Source organism: Thunnus thynnus, chromosome 7 (assembly GCF_963924715.1).
Source record: "Thunnus thynnus chromosome 7, fThuThy2.1, whole genome shotgun sequence".
NCBI classification, from domain to species: Eukaryota; Metazoa; Chordata; class Actinopteri; order Scombriformes; family Scombridae; genus Thunnus; species Thunnus thynnus.
The window spans coordinates 32749125-32768290 of NC_089523.1; the positions used below are offsets into that span (position 1 = coordinate 32749125).

Genomic DNA, 19166 nt, shown 5'->3' on the forward strand with positions numbered 1-19166 from the left:
GGAGTTACTAACTGTATGTGCACATTTCTTCTAAGCTGGACAGACTCAAAATACGTTCTAAATTCAGTCATGAACAGTTCAAGTCCCCCTCCACTCAAGAACGTGTTTTTCTTCTTGTTCATACAGTTGGATGTTTGAGCTTCTCTGTGCACAGTTTGTTTTCACATTCATCTGCTGAAGGAGGAAAGTTTCTCTGAGCTCACTGAGAGTTTGATATTGTCATTATTCAATTTACACAAATGTGATGTGGAAACCTGGAGCATCCAATGCACAAACACTGAGAATGAACTGTACAGTGAAGTAGGAGACATCTTGTGTCCAGATGGAAAACTTCTGAGATGAAATACATATTTATAGATTCTGGAATTTTTAATGAATGAGTAGATGTCATTTTAAGGATTTAAACGTGGTAATTATACTTATTTTTTTGGAAAAATCCACATCAGACACACATTATTGTTCCAAGCAGAGTATTTCTGTATGTCTTCATACATGTGCGGAGGGGATCTTTATTTTGTGTGCAGTTGTTATTATGACCTAATCCTAAACCAGCTGTAGTTTTTGTCTCGCGAGATTCGGCGAGGTGATAAGTTGAAGAAACATGGCGGCGTCTAATTTGTTAAAGGTAAGAAGCACTTGAATATATCGCATTTCCCATATTTGGGTGCATATTTAAACTCTTCTTTTTATATAATATAGACATATATTGCACAATTATTGCGAATATATATCTGCACTAATAGTACAAATGCATAAAATAAGTGCACAGACGAAATAAATGCAGAAATAGGTGCGGACGCTGCTGGAGTCCGGTGTTGTGTCGGAGTCTGTTCCTCCTGCCTCGGTCAGAACCAGAACCCGAACCCGTCCCCTCACCGAACCTCAACCGTCTTCTGTGTTTCTCAACGTGAACCCGACATTAGCCCGTTACCCCAGCCGGTCGTCCCGACGGCGACCAGCCATAGTCTTAACAGGCACCGTGTTAAAGCTCAGCCAGCCGCCGGAGAGCACGGGAAACAACCGTCGGAGCAGGAACATAAACTTCCACATGAGACCGTCCGTCCCGTCCGCAGCTCAGCCGTTAAGGTCTCTGCTGGGTCGGATCGTTGCTAACATGCTAGCGGCTCTGTGTCGGCTAGCTAACAGAGCTGGGAACCCGACCTCCTCAAGATGATCCTACTGAAGCAGCAGCAGCATAACAGTGAACGACTTTTCTATCAAAGCAAAGTGGACAGATCATAGCTAACAATAGAGTTAACCGGCAGTTACCGGGGCCAGGTAGCTCTGACAGCCCCCCCTCTCCCGCCCCCCGGCGCTCTGACACCGGCTAATGTCACACAGGTTGAGGGTCCCATGACGGTGGACAAACAACCGCAGGGTGGTGGTAAAGTAGCAGGTGGTTTATTTTACTGACATTTTGCTGAAAGTATAAGTTCATAAACCAGCAGTCAGGTGTCCATATGATCAGTGAAAGAGGTTTTTCCTCGCTGTAATCATTCCTCCTGTTCATACTGGATATTAAAAGATCCTGCAAATGTGCTTTCAGTGGAAGTGATGGAGGCCAAAATCCACAGTGTGTCCACACAGTCATTTAAAAGTTGATGTGAAGCTTATATTCAGCTTCAGCAGTCTGAGTTAGTCATATCAAGTGGATATCTGACACATTTACTGTTTCCTATGGACACTACTCATTATATTAAAATCTATAAACTTATATTGCACATATGTAAATATATCACATGTAATATGGTGCGTTATATTAATGCAATTATTTGTATTATTGCACCTGCATGTTACATATACTGTTTTCAATAGGGCTGAACGATATGAAAAAATCAAATATCACAATATTTTCACCAAATACCTCGATATTGATATTGCGACAACATTGTAGGGATGACTGTTGGTGCTTTCACAAAATATTTACACAATGAGATTTTTGATAAATAATCAACAGTAGTGATTAAGTGGGTAAAAGCAAATATTAGAACAGTCTGGTTAAGTTCAGAAAATTACATCATTTTACTGTAATGTGGCCTTTAAAATCAGGAAAAAACAACACTTATGATATATTACAATATCCAAAATCTAAGACGATATCTAGTCTCTTATCACGATATAATATCAATATATTGTCCAGCCCTAGTTTATACTTTTACATTTGTACATTCCCAGTCAATATTTTGTTCATTATTTTTAAACTCAACAGCTCTCTTCACATATAATAGATTCTCACTTACTCTTTATTGTAAAATTTTATTTATGTACATGGTTATACCACCCGTCTGTCTTTTGTGATAGTTGTATTTTTCTTACTTTGTATAGATACTTGTGGGTTTTTTTCCTCTTACCTTCTATATTTTGATTGTCATGCATCACAACACCAAGACACGTTCCGTTTTATAAGCAAACTTATTTTGTCAATAAATCAGATTCTGGATCTGATTGAGCTGCAGGTGGAAGTATAGTAACAAAAAGAGGAACTTTGGCACTAAAAAGACTGTAACGTTGAAAGATATCTACTTGATTTGACTCATTTGGACGCTGAAGCTTCATATTAGCTTTTGTCCTCCATCACTTCCATTGTAAGGTCATTATGAGGGGATCTTCTAATGGTCAGTATGAACAGGAGTAATGATTACAGCAAGAAAAACAGGTTTCACTGTTCATTTGAGCTCCTGATTGTTGGTTTAAATTGTGAACCTGTCCTTTAAGTAGATGATGAATACAATAGTGGCTCATTTATCCTCTTCAACACCACCGATCCCCCGTCATTATAAATTCATGTTGAGTGGATCGTTGTTCTCTAAACGTACACACCGAGGTTTTACGATGACGTTTTAATCTCTGGTTGTTTTTACTAATATTCTAGTTATCATTTATTATGAATCTGATGTTTAGGCTGTAAAATCTCAAAAATAAAAGCAAATGTCCATCATACATTAAGTTTAGACATTTCTTTCTCTTTCTTAGTCTGAAATAATCTAAAATATTCATGTTATATGTTTTTTTTTTGTTGTTTTGGGCGAATCGACCAAGTGTTGAAGTAATATTTCCAAAGCTGACAAGAAAATACAAGGAAGTACTAGGGCTGAAAATGAATCACTGACTGTTTTGATAATCAATAAATTGGTTTATTGGTTCCTGCATTACTAATGTGAAGATCTGCTGCTGCTGTTTATATAATTTATATAATTACACGTTGAATATCTTTGGGTTCAGGACTGTTGGTTGTCAAGTAATTTGTTTTTCTGACAGTTAATAGATTACATTATTGGGTGAAAAAAATGTAGACAAGATTAATCAATAAGGCAAATAACTGTTATTTGCAGCCCTGTAAGGAAATATGTGTAAAGTGATGCCGAAGAATATAGAATTTTCCATCTAGTATAATAATGCAGCCATCAAAACATGGTGCAGTGGTCTCGGACCACTCAGCCGTAGTACTAAACCTCTGTTTCGACCTTAGGCCTAAAAACTTAAAGGTACTGGCGTCTCGACCCTCTCTTACTCAAGGACGAAAAATTCTGTAGGCGTATTTCTGACTCAATCATAATCTTCTGCCCTAAAAGCTTTTTTTAGAGGCAAGATAATTTCGTATAATGCGCAAGGAAGAACGAGAAAAATCAATTGCAGATAAAACGCTAGCAGTAACTAATACTCCTGACCTTTACAAAGAAAGACTCCTTATAGCAGAAGCTGAGCGACTGTTTCTCCGCTCCCAGGGATCGCTGTACGAGCATGGTGATAAGCCTGGGATGCAGCCCTATAAGAAAATATGTGTAAAGTCATGCAGAAAAATATAGAATTTTCCATCTAGTATAATAACGCAGCCATCAAAACATGGCGCAATGGGAGAAAAGTTGAAATTTTAAAGTAATTACAATTTGGCCAGTTACCAAAGTGTTTATAGTCTTACACAGTAGTAAACGATGTCTCTCTCTCTCTCTCTCTCTCTCTCTCTCCCTCTCTCTCCCTGATGTTTTCCGTTCTTCCTCCCACCCCACCCATCCCCGTATCTCTCCTCCAGAACAAGGGGTCCCTGCAGTTTGAGGACAAGTGGGATCTGATGCGACCCATCGTTCTCAAGCTGCTCAGACAGGAATCCGTCACCAAGCAACAGTGGTTCGACTTGTTCTCGTAAGAGACGCTCTCCGCTCTTCTGTCCTCCTTATTCAAGAAAGCGGCCGTTCGCTTGAACTGCACACAGCTGCTGCCGACTGTTGCTGCTTCACATCCCATAAAACAGTCGCCTTAGTTTGAATGAATATTGGAACGACTGGGTTATAAAAGCGTCTTGTTTCCATAACTTAACTGGAACAACTTAACGTACAATTACTACTTATAATAGAAAGCTGCTACAATTTTTAAAGTCACATTTATGGATTTTAAGGGTTGTAATTGTCGTCCATTCTTTGATTTTCTTCTCTATGAAATAGGATTTTGGGTTCAAACTTAACATCTTGAAAGATTTAAATCTGTTATAAAATATTACAGTCTCTTACTTGGTGGAGATGAAAACTTTATATGTAGACAACGTTTTAAAAGTGATGAAGAAGAGGCAGTTGGTGATTGTTCATTTCTGTCTTGAGAAAAAGATCTCCAAGAGATCTGTAAAGACAGGTCACATTTCAGGGGATATACAGTGCAAGAATATACAGTTTTTTGCTCCTCAGTTTCTTGACTTTCTAAAAATGTGACTGTGAGGTTTTAAATCTATTTTAAGTTTGCTTGAATTAAGCTTTTATGCTAAAAAAAATCACAGAAAATGCAGAATTGCACCTTACTTAAAGTCACATGTGCTGTAGTCTTTAGTTTAATAAATATCAGCTTTGTTACACTTTATCATTCACATTTAATGAACTTTTGTGTCGTCCCATTTCCTTCTCGTGTGTCCACCAGAGACGTCCATGCTGTGTGTCTTTGGGATGATAAGGGACCAGCCAAAATCCACCAAGCACTCAAAGAGGACATCCTAGACTTCATCAAACAAGCACAGGCTGTAAGTAGAGAGTGTGATGTGCAGATGTATGAGGACAAAGAGACAGAGGAACAAAAATAAAGGTTTAAAGGCTTTCCACACCCAAGAAGTATAACCATAACTATAACGATGCACGCTCCAGCTGTGTCGGCAGCTTCGGGAAATAGATATTGATGAGTTGTTACTGCTGTAGGAAGGGTTCACAGGCGGTTAGTGATTCAATGTGTTGCTCAGAAGTATTTCAGGAGGCAGAAGGAGACGCTGAAGCACGCAGACAAGCAGCTTTTACACACTGTGGCAGGAAAACACAGTATGAGCACAGATCTGATGCCCAAAACAGTCGCCTACTTTGTCGTTTTTTTACGTTATAATAGAGAACAAAGTCCCAGCATCATTGTATAATAAGGAGAGACAAACCCATCTGAAGACATCACCTCAGTCTGTGGTGAGAAAGGAGCAAAGTCGCACTAAAATAAATAAATATAGATAAATGAAGTCATCAGTCAGTTTCTATAAATGAGATGATATATGCAGGTTTTACTGGTAATTTCAGGCTAGATGGAGGCTTTGTCCTGCCGTATGATTTAGAGGAAGAATTCTGATTGGCTGTCAGTGTTTCTATCGTTCATCAAATTGCTCTGAAAGTGATCCTGACGATATTGTTCACCGCTGTCGTTGTAGTTGTGGTTTGGACTCTTGAAGGCCCTTTTAGATAAATACTATAAAACAGATCAGAACAGATCTGGTGTTACTACTAGGGGTGTGCCCGAATACAAATACATTATTCTGCAAAGCACAAATAGTAGGGTTTTTACGAATATTTGTTTCATACAAACATTTTAAGAATTATTTCTTTTCGGGAAGAAAAAAACAACATGTCAAATACCAGTGTGCAGGTCGGTTACATCACTATCTCAGTGTCTCTCCTCTGCTCCGCTGTGACGTCTATCAGCAGGTCTCAACGAGGGGAGTCACATCCACCTGCTACATGACGCACATTTCCTAATTTGGACATCGTTCCTGGAGTTGGGGGTGTTCCCCAGAGATAAAGCTGAACTACTGACACAAATGAAGTGCTACCAAAGGAACGCTTCATGAACACTTATTGTAACACTTTAATTTTCTAAAATTAAAAGCGTAATAAAAACAAAAACAGGATTTTTAAACCTCTTTCCACTTTTATTCGAATACAAATACAAATAATTTTGCTGCCTCAACAAATACAGATACAAATACAAATACTGGGCTCTCTGCACATCCCTAGTTACTAGCTCTAGTATTTTAAACATCATCAGGCCGCATTGTCTTTGTTTACAACACTGGCTTCTTGTGTTGTTGTTTACGAAAGGATGTGTTGATGTCATATTACTGATAGCATAACATGATTTTAGTTCTTGAGTGCTAGAAGTACAAATATCGGAGCTTCTTGTCAAGGGATCCCTAGTTTCAAACAGCTGTTAATATTTGTATAGATGTAACTGTAACAGAAGATCTATACTGTGTACTACACTATGCTGCAATACTGCTCGACCTCTATGAGGATTTGCTTCAATATAAAGTAAAATAAATAGAATTTCTCTCCCAGTTTTATAAAAGATGTCACAGCGGTCAGACCTGTCGATAGGACACAAACAGGACAAAGATACTGTCTTTTATTACCACATCTCCTTTGGAAAGTCATAAAATATTTCTGTGTTGACCTCTTAATTTGCTTGCATCTGTTGCCATGGCAGCGGGTACTTAGCCACCAGGACGACACGGCACTGCTAAAGGCTTATATCGTAGAGTGGAGGAAGTTCTTCACCCAGTGCGACATCCTGCCTAAACCTTTCTGTCAGCTGGAGATCACACTGATGGGCAAACAGGGCAGTAACAAGAAAACAAACATGGAGGACAGCATCGTACGCAAGGTAAGAGGAGGAAGTGGGAAAAACCCCGTGCGTTCTGAGCGGTCAAGATCAGAACAGAAAGATGGAGGAATGAGGGAGAGAGATTACATACAGAGGAGGTGAAAATAACTAGACAAGAATGACCTAAAATCATTAGCAACTGTACAGAGGATAACAAATGAGAGGAGCTGTAAAAGGCAGAAGATGTTCTTGATGAAGAAGGAGAAGGAGGAAAACATTATATTCCTAAATCATTAACATTAATGTAAGCTGCAGTGAGTAGCTTAGAGTCAGTTTGCCTGAAAAGCTTCGTATTTATCATGTGCTATAAGTTTGATCCCTCTGAGAAACTCACAGAAAGGATAAAGTAGAGGAGGAAGTTGCGTGTGAGGGAATATGACCGAAGATTGATTAAAAGTCATAAATTAATTGGGCTTGACTATTCTTGGATGGCAGGAAATGGAGGGTAACTTTTATATTATTTAATATTTTTTTGGTGCACTTGATGGACATTCATTACTGCCCCCCCTACCTTATTTTTTTCCAGCTAATGCTGGACACGTGGAACGAGTCGATCTTCTCCAACATTAAAAGCCGTCTGCAGGACAGCGCCATGAAGCTGGTGCACGCCGAGAGACTGGGGGAGGCCTTCGACTCCCAGCTTGTTATTGGAGTACGAGAGTCATACGGTAAGAAATACAGATGCACCGATTATAAGAATTTAATTAGAAAGATTTTCTTTTATATATCTCCTTCCTTTCTAAGAACTATAATTGACAGCATACATAAACATTTTTGTAACTTCTCTTTAATGGAATATTGAAATTCAATTGTCTGTTCATTAACTATTTAAATAACTTACATTTTTCTTCTTGACGTTGGTCACGTTCACCACAGTGAAGGTTTTTTTAAGTGTCTGATTAAGTTAGTTGTTCCAAATGTTCCCAAGGTTGTTCCTTCACGTCTTATTCTGGACTTACAGCTGTTACAAATAGCGAACTTTGTGTCTGAAGAACTTCCACAGTGTTACGATCCTCTAAAAACAGCTCGTCCAACATAATCAAACCATTTTATTAACAAAACCAACAACTACTAACAACAGGCCAAAAAGAGCAAAAAGAAGGGAAGACACCCAGACCAACCCACAAAGGGTGGTAGGATCTGGACTCTCCCCTCTAACCTAAATCCACATGAAAACTAAACCTAAGAGAAATAAAGCCATGAAAACAGGACTACCGGACCCACCGAACAAACCAAAGACTAACAAAGGCAAAAGCTAAAGCACAACAGCACACATGAACAAACAGCTGCTGGGAAGTGGAGAAGAGAGAGGGTGTGAGCCACATTCCTGCCCCCTTTATAGGTCCTCCCTCAGAACCACCTGGGAGAGAGCACAATACTTGAAAAGCATAAGGTCACATGTTATACATATCCTATCCAGTTGGGAGGGGTGCCGCAGCTGCTTAACGGTGGTGCAGCTATGTGCGGAAAATACAACCAGCAAAAAATCGGTGGCCGATCAGTTGGTGCATCTCTAGACAGAAATAAACGCATCAGGAAGAGACAGAAACACAGAGAGGACAGCGTTATTGCTAATAAACAAATCGGTACAAACAGAGGTGGGGCACAATAGTGATTTTTAAATCTATCCAAGTAAATAAAGCCATATCTCTGCAGTTCTACTGTAAATATTCAGGAGGGGATGTTAGAATAAACTTAGGAAGTATTAGGGGTGTGCTCGAATACAAATACATTATTTGGCAAAGCACAAATAGTGGGTTTTTACAAATATTTGTTTCATACAAATATTTGAAAAATTATTTGTTTTTGGGAAGAAAAAAAACAACATGTCAAATACCAGTTCACAGGTCGGTTACAACGCTATCTCAGCGTCTCTTCTCTGCTCCGCTGTTACATCTATCAGCAGGACTCAACGAGGGGAGTCACATCCACCTGCTACATGACGCACATTTCCTAATTTGGACATCACTCCTGGAGTTGGGGGTGTTCCCCAGAGATAAAGCTGAGCAAGAAAGCAAAGTGCTCTCAAGGGACTCTCCATAACCTGTTGTTCTCCTTCTCCTTTCCACAAAGTTAGGTTGTAAGAAATCAGCAATAAATGAAAAATGCAAAGCAAGAATCACCTTTGAAGTTCCTCCCTACACGTTACACGGTGTGCTGTCTCTGTGTTATGGGTGTATAAATAGGTAGAGGTCTGTCTGCAATGAGGTGATGAGTAAAGTTTTAGCTCAGTAATCAGCGCAGTCGTCTATGATCTGGGAGACTCCAGTTTGAGACCCGGTGTGGGGACCTCCTTCGTAAGGTAGTTTATTCATAAACACTTATTCTAACACTTTAATTTTCTACAATTAGAGTCGTAATAAAAACAAAAACAGGATTTTTAAGCCTCTTTCCACTTTTATCTCAATACAAATACAAATAATTTTGCTGCCTCAACAGATACAGATACAAATACAAATACTGGGATCTCTGCACATCCCTAGGAAGTATTGAAAAAACACTGCAGTTAATGAGACTCTTTGTCTCATTTCTTTCTTTCTTTCTCTCCCACCAGTGAACCTGTGCTCGAACCCAGAGGACAAGCTGCAGATCTACCGGGATAACTTTGAGAAAGCCTACCTGGACTCCACAGAGAGGTTTTACCGAACTCAGGCACCGTCCTACTTGCAACAGAATGGCGTCCAGAACTACATGAAATATGTACGCCATGAAAAAAATTTGATTTATTACAGTATTTGTGTGGATGATAATTACACTTTTTAATCATGGTTAGCTTTTAAATGTGAAGGAGAATGATGAAGGTAAAGGTGCTGTTAATGTCATCTGTTGTAGTTTCAGATGTTTTTCCACACAGTCATTTTTCTGTATGAATAAAAATAACACAGTTTGCAAACATGTAATTATGAGGTTCAGCCTAATGTGGCATGAAGCTAAACTTTGTGGACAGATGTGAGGTTGAATTCTGGGTTCATTTGGTGTTTGTTTTACCTTGATTGTGTTTGAGCTGCTTCTGAGTATCCGTGTGTTGTGTGTTAATGTATCTGCAGGCAGACGCAAAGCTGAGAGAAGAGGAGAAGAGAGCGATTCGATATCTAGAGACGCGACGTGAATGTAACTCTGTTCAAGCAGTAAGTGTCTGAAATATCAATACTAGCGTCTTTATTTTTTATTGTATCTTAAGCCCAGAGACGTTTTAAACCTTGTTAGATTTATGAGCATTTTAATGAAACTTAAGAAAACACGTGCAAATAGACAAAAAAAACAGACTAATTAATAAAACACCTTCATCAGTTTGACAACACATGCACAACATTTAGAAAACACGCTGCAAATTCAGACAACACAACACGTTATAATGTAGTAGTAATAATAATAATAATAATAATAATAATAATAATAATAATAATATAAATAATTTATTCAGTATAGTACCTTTCACAGAAATGAAATTCACAAAGTTAGAATTAAATAAAATAAATAAAAAAATAATAAAAATAAAAAACACAATAATCATCACATTAACAATAAAACATCTTTAACAAAAGTTTAAAATTGTTTATGATAGAAATGACAACTAAATTTGGCTTCAAAAAGGACAAATTAGCATCTACATCAGCAAAACGTGAAACAAAAACATTATGTATTATAAACGGGTTTTAAATGTATTTCTCTGATCTTATAGGTATATAGAATTCATATGGTAATGACCAAGTTTTATTTCAAATAATATTCTCAATTAAGTGATTCAAAAAAAACAACATTCCTCTTGAATTGATCTTTGCATGATTCATTTTGAAATATCAATACTAGCATCTTTATTTTTTATTGTATCTTAAGCCAGTTATTGCATTTTCATGTCATTTCATCTGATAACATCCGTTATATGAGTAAAACAGCAAAATTATATCAAAAATATAAATTAATGAAGCTTTAAAGCATTGTGACTAAGATATAAATTGATGATTACAGATGAAAAATTAACAAACTATGTAACGCAGACGCTGTTTGTAAGTTATGTCAAACGTATATTAGACATTTCTGTGCTGCAGTTTCTTGTGGCTTCTTAGCTGATGTCTACTCTGATAATAAAACACAGACAGTATATCTGTGATAAGCATTTCAGCCATCACGATGCACTGTTTGGTTTCTAAAGCATAATTAACAGTTCCAGTCTATTAACAAATGAACCAGGGGCAGTAAAAGGTCACATGGACTCACATGTGAGAAATCTGTGTCTCTATTTATTTATAAAACTTTATCTTTCAGGGTTGTTTCTTGTAATTGGTTCACTTTAAACGCACAATATGTAATTTCAGCCGCTAGGGGTCTCAATCAAAACAATAACAAAAGACGGAGTGTGATGACGGTGTGAAGTAGCAAGGGATCATGGGAGTTGTTGTCTTCGTTGTTAAATAAGCAGCTTCACCGGGATAGGATTACTCCAGTGTTCATCATTCGGGATGTTTTTACCGGGAGCCGAAACGGCCCCGGAGATTACCGGTAAAAACACTGAATAAAGCTGGTTAACCTAAAAAATCAGTGTTTCTCCGATGATGTACGGCGACCACCGGATGTCCGGTACGGGCTGTTAGCCGAGCTGCTGCTAACACTTGTTCGGTTTATTTCTCTTATAACTTTAGATCCAGACGTTCGGCCGGTTTCTCCCGGGAGCCGAATTACACGCAGAGGTCTCCTCCTCTCCAAAAACAAACATACTCGCAGATTAAAATCATTAAAATACTAATTAAAGCTGTTTCACCTAAAAAATCAATATTTCTCCGACGATGTTCGGTGACCACCGGACTTCCTGGAGGGGCTGTTAGCCGAGCTGCTGCTAACGTTTGTCCAGTTTATTTCTCTGATAACTTAAGATCCAGACGTCCAATGACTAAAATCCTTCTTCCGGCTAAAAGATATAGTTAAAAACCACCTAAATTTATCATGAAAATGTGGCTTAAAACTGAATAAAAGTCCATTTATAACAGTTTGTGTGGAACAACCACAACGCTGATGTATTATCTTGTATGTGTGTAAGTTACTCTTTGGTAGACGCCATTGTAGCGGACAAACACAGCGCCGCCGTATGCATCTTGTGCGTGTTTACTCTTTGGTAGAGGAGGTATGACGCCATTGACAGGAGACCAAATGAAACGGTCCGTTACTTTGATTAAATTACAGATTTTTCAACTCAATAAAACATATAACATAGGTCTAGTTGTTTTTAGACATTTTAATGTAGAATAATTACATGTTATACCTTTAATTAACAGCACCACACATATCCTGTAAGAAGATTCGGACCTTCCAGGAGTCTCGTTAAATGTATTCAACGCTTGTTTATTTATGTCCTTATAATAATCATTATTGCCCTCATAATAAGTCTTTGTTTTCTGTGTTTCCACACAGCTTATGGAGTGTTGTGTGAATGCTCTGGTGACTCTGTTCAAAGAGACCATCCTCGCTGAATGTCCAGGGATGATCAAACGCAACGAGACAGACAGTGAGTACCACTGCGCTGTTTCAAATAAATGCCAAATTAAATGTATGTGTGTGTGTGTTCAAGTAAGCCTTGTTTTGTTTTTCAGGACAGAGGCTGTAATGTCTGCTGCATGTCACGGCATCAACATTCACTATTGCATCAGCCAGCTAGACTTTAAAAATAGAAATAGCTTCTCCCTGCGTTGGCTGGATTTCTGCCAGGGGGGCAGTAGAGCCGTAAAACCTGTCAGCTGTGACGCTTTTCCTGTTTTTGACTTGTTGACCTCTGTGCATATTAGGGTTTTACAAGGTGCATCACTCACTGCATAAATATTAAAAATAGTATTATTGTTATTTTTATTATTAGCACTATTATTATACTATCTGACATATTGCTGAGAGTTACAGGTAACTGGTGGAGCCTGCACCCACAGCAGAAAGTCCATTTGAGGCCCAATTCAGACTTGTGTAACTATGAGTTTGGACAGTTTTCTGCCTGTAAAGTTAATAAGTTTGCAGTTTGATTCAGACAATCTGCTTCTTGTCCTGTGTGTAACGTTGATTTTTCTTCTCCCCGGAGCAGAGTTGCACCTGATGTTTTCATTAATGGACAAGGTTCCCAATGGGATTGAGCCCATGCTGAAAGACCTGGAAGAACATATCATCAGTGCCGGACTAGCGGACATGGTGGCCGCTGCAGAGACTATCACTACTGTACGTGCACGAGCAAAGTTTAGCACCTTTCACAAACACACAGTTACAAAGTGCTTCACAGTCGAAGAAATAAAATAAAATAAAATCAGAATAAAATAAAAACAAAGACACCAGTTAAAATATACAAATTAAGTAGGGATGCATGATATTGGATTTTTTGCCGATATCCAATATGCCGATATTTCCAACTCATTGTGGCCGATTGCCGATATTGATATATGCACTTTTTTTTTTTTTTAATGTTCAAAAAGGTGTCGGTTCACTCACACTCTCCATTCAAATATATAAGTATTTTTCTGTGTCCAGCTGCAGGTACTTATTGTCTCTACACACCTGACAGTACACATGTCAATCAAACTTTCAAAATAAAAGCACACCACACTTGTAAGAAATATCCCTCATTTTTAAAAAGCAAAATGATCTGATCCCGACAAGCCAGAGTGCGAGGTCCCGACCAACGCTGCTTGCAGCTTTAATTATTATTATTATTATTAATAAAACTATTTCTTGAAAAAATCATCCAAAAACTCTGTAAATGTGAGTCAGTTCACTTTGCTTGAAGTATGTGTCAGACAGTAGATGTGTGTGACTGAAGACTTAGAGTATATAGTGAAAAACTAACACACAGTCTTCACAACAGGTTTGAAATGAATGTAAATGTGTTTTTCCAGGACTCTGAGAAGTACGTGGAGCAGTTGTTGACTTTGTTCAACCGCTTCAGTAAACTGGTAAAGGAGGCCTTCCAGGACGACCCTCGCTTCCTCACCGCCAGAGATAAGGTCTGTACAACTGAGAATGCAAATAATTTAAATGTTTTATATCTAAAAGGTATTTGAGTTCATTCCAGCTGTTCTTATTCTTCCTCATCACATAATATTTTGATCTATGATTGAGAAGCATTTCTAAGAGTCTTCTTCAGTCTCTTGTGGTGATTAATAGATTAATAGATTTGCTCTGTTATGTTAATGGTGATAATCTCTCGTACACATGTTCTTCTTCTCTCTCCTCACAGGCGTACAAGGCTGTCGTCAATGATGCCACAATCTTCAAACTGGAGCTGCCTATGAAACAGAAAGGGTGAGTGGAACGACCTGTTCTGTCCTTCGCAGACGTGCAAGTTATTATCCAAATGATGAAAACATGACTGTGTGTGTGTGTGTGTGTGTGTGTGTGTGTGTGTGTGTGTGTGTGTGTGTGTGTGTGTGTGTGTGTGTGCATCCATCCAGTGTGGGCATGAAGACTCAGCCGGAGTCAAAGTGTCCTGAGCTGCTGGCGAACTACTGTGACATGCTGCTGAGGAAGACTCCTCTCAGCAAGAAACTAACCTCAGAGGAAATCGAGCTCAAACTCAAAGAAGTGGTGAGTTTCTGTTTCCTGTGAGCACGGCTCAGTTTTCAGACCATTTCAGTCCATTTTCCTCTATTCTCACACTAATCTCATGATTCTTTTTTATCTCCTCTCTTTGCAGCTCTTGGTGTTGAAGTACGTCCAGAACAAAGACGTGTTCATGCGATATCACAAAGCTCACCTGACCAGACGCCTGATTCTGGACATTTCAGCAGACAGTGAGATTGAAGAGAACATGGTGGAGTGGCTGAGAGTGAGTCACACTGTTCTTAAACTCTTTGTCAGACATTAAATTCACAGTGTGAGAGTTTTTTTTCTATTTTGGCCCCGTTTAACCCGCTTTAATCATATAGAGAGAGCCACGGCAAGCTGTAAATACCTGTTTGCACTCACAGTGTCGGGGAACCACACAGACCCTGTCGTCTGCTGTTGTGGTCCTGCTTGGTCTCAGTGCCGACCACAATAAAAGCACCTCCCTCAAACCAAAGCAGCTGTAAAACTGATCTGCTCAGCGGATGTGTGTGTGGGGGCTGGTTACTGGAGATGTCGTGTTCACCTCTTCCAAACCGCATTACATTTTCACTGGTGCTTCCACCGACATATCAGAGCTATTTCTGCTACTGTAAACCAAACATTTCCTGCTACGGCTGCTTCATGTTAAAAGTTTTCCTCTAGAAAACCAGCAGAAGTCTGCTACTGCGAAGCAGATTCAAGAAATGTGATGCATTTGTCAGCGGCATGAGCATTACATGAGAACGAGAAAAATGTATGAAATTGAGTATGCAGTGAACTAATTTCTCTTTCACTTTGTTGTCCTCTTTTTTTCTTCCTTTTTGTCTTGGTGTGTCTGTGTGTGTGTGTGTGTGTCTGTGTGTGTGTGTGTCTGTGTGTGTGTGTGTGTGTGTGTGTAGGAAGTAGGAATGCCCGCTGACTATGTGAACAAACTGGCCAGAATGTTTCAGGACATCAAAGTCTCAGAGGACCTCAATCAAGTCTTCAAAGAGATGCACAAACACAACAAGCTGGCACTGCCAGGTACCCCCCCCCTCACACACACACACACACACACACACACACACACACACACACACACACACACACACACACACACACACACACGTATTCCTTCACATCAAACAACGTAAAAGCATCTGAGACTCTCCGGACAACCTGATTGGTTAGTTTGAGCGAACAGGAAGGAGTTTAATGTCATTGATCAGGCAGTTAATCGTTCATTCACAGTTTAGTTTTGATGCATCTTTGTTGAAGTGTCCTTAAAGGGGACATATTATGCTTTTCCTTATTTTCAGACATATATATATATATATATATATATATATATATATAATGTCACAGTGTCAGATGTTCATGTTAAAAGTAGCAGATGTGTCAGGCTGCTCTGAACGCTCGGTTTCCAACGGTTCTTTATACTTTTGGCCCGAGCTGACGTCAGTTCGTGATGGATTTCTTTATATGGACATCTGCTACGTGCAACAGCACGTGAGTTTGCTGCTCCGCTCCGTACGCCGAGCCGCGACGCCATTACACAGCAAAGTAAAATAAGTAGTTTACCTGTTGGAGGTGTGCTGGTTGTTTGCAGCTCCTCATAAAACATCATCGTCACTGAGGCTGTTTCTGCTTGTACTATTCCTCCCTGCATTATTTCTAACTGATCCGCTGAACAAATAGCTCCAAATAGCTCCATATGTTGTTGTTTCGACCAGTTTTTAGCGCCGCTAACGAAGCTACGCTAAGTCATAAATTCTTCAGAATAAAAGTCTCCCGTTAGTTAGTCATTAGAAAGCTTTTAATTTGAAGCAGGAAAGCAGGAAATGTTTGGTTTGCATTGACGGTAAGTTATGATATGTAATGCCGGCCAATCAGAACAGAGTGGGCTCTTTGGGAGGCGGGCCTTAAAGAGACAGGAGCTAAAACGGAGCGTAAAGAGAAACCGTGTATATTGAGGGGCTGCATAAAACTGAACTTTGAATCATGCAGAGCTAGCATTTAGCAAGAACCCTAATCGCTCCTGATGATTTGGCCAGAACTTTGCATCTCAGCTTTCAGCCACTGGCGTGTGTAAATGATCCTTTGACTTTTCCTGTAGCGCCACCGTGAGGTTCACAGTTGTGGTTTTTATGACTAAATACTTGCAAAACTAATGAAATTCACACTCTGTACTGTGTGTCAGCATGCTGACACTTTAACATGTTACAGTAAACATTACACCTGCTGACCTGTTGTCATGGTAAGCTTGTTAGCATGCTGATGTTAGCATTTAGCTCCAAGCACCACTGTGAGTCTTTTTATTCAATGAGTGTGCAGCAGTTTTATAGTTTTCTAAGACACCACTACGTGTTTCCCTCTCTTTTTCTTATCCTCCCTTATCAAAATAAATGCACTGATGAAAGTCATGTTCAGGTGATTCATTTATGATGCAATGCTGAACGTATTACTGTTGTTTGGGTCATTTTACTCTCCAAAAAAAACAAACATTTCTCCTGCTGAAAGACTATTAATCTTCTTCTCCCTTTTCCTCCCCTGCAGCTGACAGCGTGAACATTAAGATCTTGAACGCTGGAGCTTGGTCACGGAGCAGCGAGAAGGTTTTCGTCTCGCTGCCCACGGAGCTGGAAGACCTGATCCCCGAGGTGGAAGACTTCTACAAGAGGAATCACAGCGGTCGCAAACTCCACTGGCATCACCTCATGTCCAACGGCATTGTGAGTGAGCTGTTTTTAAAGGAGATCATGTAGGGTTCCTCTGGAAAGTTGAAAAGCAGTATTTCTCATTTTGCTCCTGTAGTCTCTCCCTCAACTTCATCTTCCTCTTGTATTATTCTGTATTTTCTGCACCTTGTCCCTAAACTGAGAGGATTCATTGTGTCATACATACATGCAGGCAGTTTTCCACACAACAGTAAAAGAAGATGTTCTTGGAGGTTGTGCAGCTCACTGCAGCTGTAAAAATTTAAATTATCTGTTGCTGAAAATTGCTGAAAAAGAGCATTTTCCTGTTTCGTGGGTGTATTTTTATTGATCAGACCTATTTCCCATGACTGCTTACATAAAGCCACCCTGAGGTTCAGCGGTTGAATGCTTTGAATGTGAAGCAGTAAGAAATGTTCTGTTTGAGAGTATTTTAGGCTACTAAACCAAAACTAACAGAGTAACACGGTGACGCCGTCTCGCCGCTCTTCTCACTCTCTTCTCTGCCTCCTCCTTTGTTTCTCTCCCTCTCTCTGCTCAGATCACCTTTAAAAACGAAGTGGGTCAGTACGACCTGGAGGTGACGACGTTCCAGCTGGCGGTGTTGTTCGCCTGGAACCAGAGACCCAGAGAGAGAATCAGCTTTGAGAACCTCAAACTGGCCACAGAGCTGCCTGACGCAGAGCTACGCCGCACACTCTGGGTCAGACCAAGGAAACATTTTGAATGCTTTATTTCAATCCACCAATTACATAACAATTATACAGGACATGTGACCACCAGGTTACCTTCTACAGCGGGGATTTAACTAAACTGTGTGAACCATCTAGCAATGTTTTTCTTGGTAACCCACCAATAGGAAGTTTGTGAACAAGGTGAACTGTGTACTTGGTTGTTAACACTGTACTGATCGTGATCTTAAAACGGACTTCTTCTTCTTCTTCTGCTCTCCTGTCTGTGCAGTCGCTGGTCGCCTTCCCCAAGCTGAAGAGACAGGTGTTGTCTTACGACCCTCCAGTTAGCTCGCCCAAAGACTTTACAGACAGCACACTGTTCTACGTCAACCAGGAGTTCTCACTCATGTATGTTATATACATGTTTATATGTCTATATTCTTGTGAAGTCCCCATTTATCCATCATTTTTAAAAAGTATGCAGCTAAGAGACATATTTTAGTAAAGAGTGCAAGCATCAGATGCAATTATTACCTCAAAGCACTGATTTATAAAGTAACATCATTAAATATAAAATGATAAACATGCACTAAATATGTATATTTGTATTCTCATAAGAATATACCAGCAATGTCAGGTCTGCTCCACATCACAACTATGTATTTTGTTTATTGACACCTCACCAGAAATGATACTGACCGTCAGTGTGTCTGTGTGTGTGTCTGTGTGTTATTTTCTCAGCAAAAACTCCAAAGTGCAGAAGCGAGGAAAGATCAATCTGATTGGTCGTCTGCAGCTGACCACAGAGCGAATGAGAGAAGAGGAAAACGAAGGAATCGTTCAGCTCAGAATACTCAGAACTCAGGTACGAAAACACAATGCCGTCTTTGTTTTTAACGGGATGTTTGAGGACGACTTCTTAGCTGAAGTCAGCTTTGTGACTTGCTGCTAAAGTTTAATAGCGAACAGTTGTGATTTAGCTCTTTTTTCTTAAGTTTCAGAGACACTATAGTCATCAAAACATGTTCTCCCCTCTGTATGCTGTTGGCTCAAGTGCCTTGTTATTTTAAGTTGTGCTCAGGCAGTTTGTTGATCTCGGCATCAATAACGGAGTCATGTGTAAAATGTAAACAAACTCTCTTAATAAACTCAACACCCATTTAGTATATTTCCATCCATCCATTCCACCTGTCAGTGGATTCAAACCAGCATGCTGACCACTAATAAAACCCTTCACACCATGAAGACTAAAATACCAGAAGCACAACTGAGGCTTAAAGCGCAATAAAATAAGAAGCATTGCAGCAAGAGAGTGCAATCAGGGTTCAAATCAAACATTTAAAAAGCATCAGAA

At 39.5% G+C, this 19166-nt stretch overlaps 1 protein-coding gene across 2 annotated transcripts in view; it reads left to right on the forward strand.

The window, feature by feature from the left end:
• Positions 1–19166, forward strand: part of LOC137186543 (cullin-5-like) — a 27937-nt gene continuing 8771 nt past the window's right edge. For both annotated transcript variants that reach the window (XR_010929036.1, XM_067595552.1), the window contains exons 1-18: positions 1–625; positions 4031–4140; positions 4903–5002; positions 6715–6891; positions 7418–7559; positions 9446–9591; positions 9939–10019; positions 12298–12391; positions 12953–13083; positions 13755–13862; positions 14096–14160; positions 14310–14442; positions 14552–14683; positions 15342–15465; positions 16978–17153; positions 17680–17841; positions 18102–18220; positions 18554–18677. Coding sequence is in view for 1 of the 2 variants with exons in the window: in XM_067595552.1 (XP_067451653.1) it covers positions 602–625; positions 4031–4140; positions 4903–5002; positions 6715–6891; positions 7418–7559; positions 9446–9591; positions 9939–10019; positions 12298–12391; positions 12953–13083; positions 13755–13862; positions 14096–14160; positions 14310–14442; positions 14552–14683; positions 15342–15465; positions 16978–17153; positions 17680–17841; positions 18102–18220; positions 18554–18677 (2148 nt within the window). In the remaining variant the exon portion in view is untranslated. The remainder of the gene's footprint in view (positions 626–4030; positions 4141–4902; positions 5003–6714; positions 6892–7417; positions 7560–9445; positions 9592–9938; positions 10020–12297; positions 12392–12952; positions 13084–13754; positions 13863–14095; positions 14161–14309; positions 14443–14551; positions 14684–15341; positions 15466–16977; positions 17154–17679; positions 17842–18101; positions 18221–18553; positions 18678–19166) is intronic.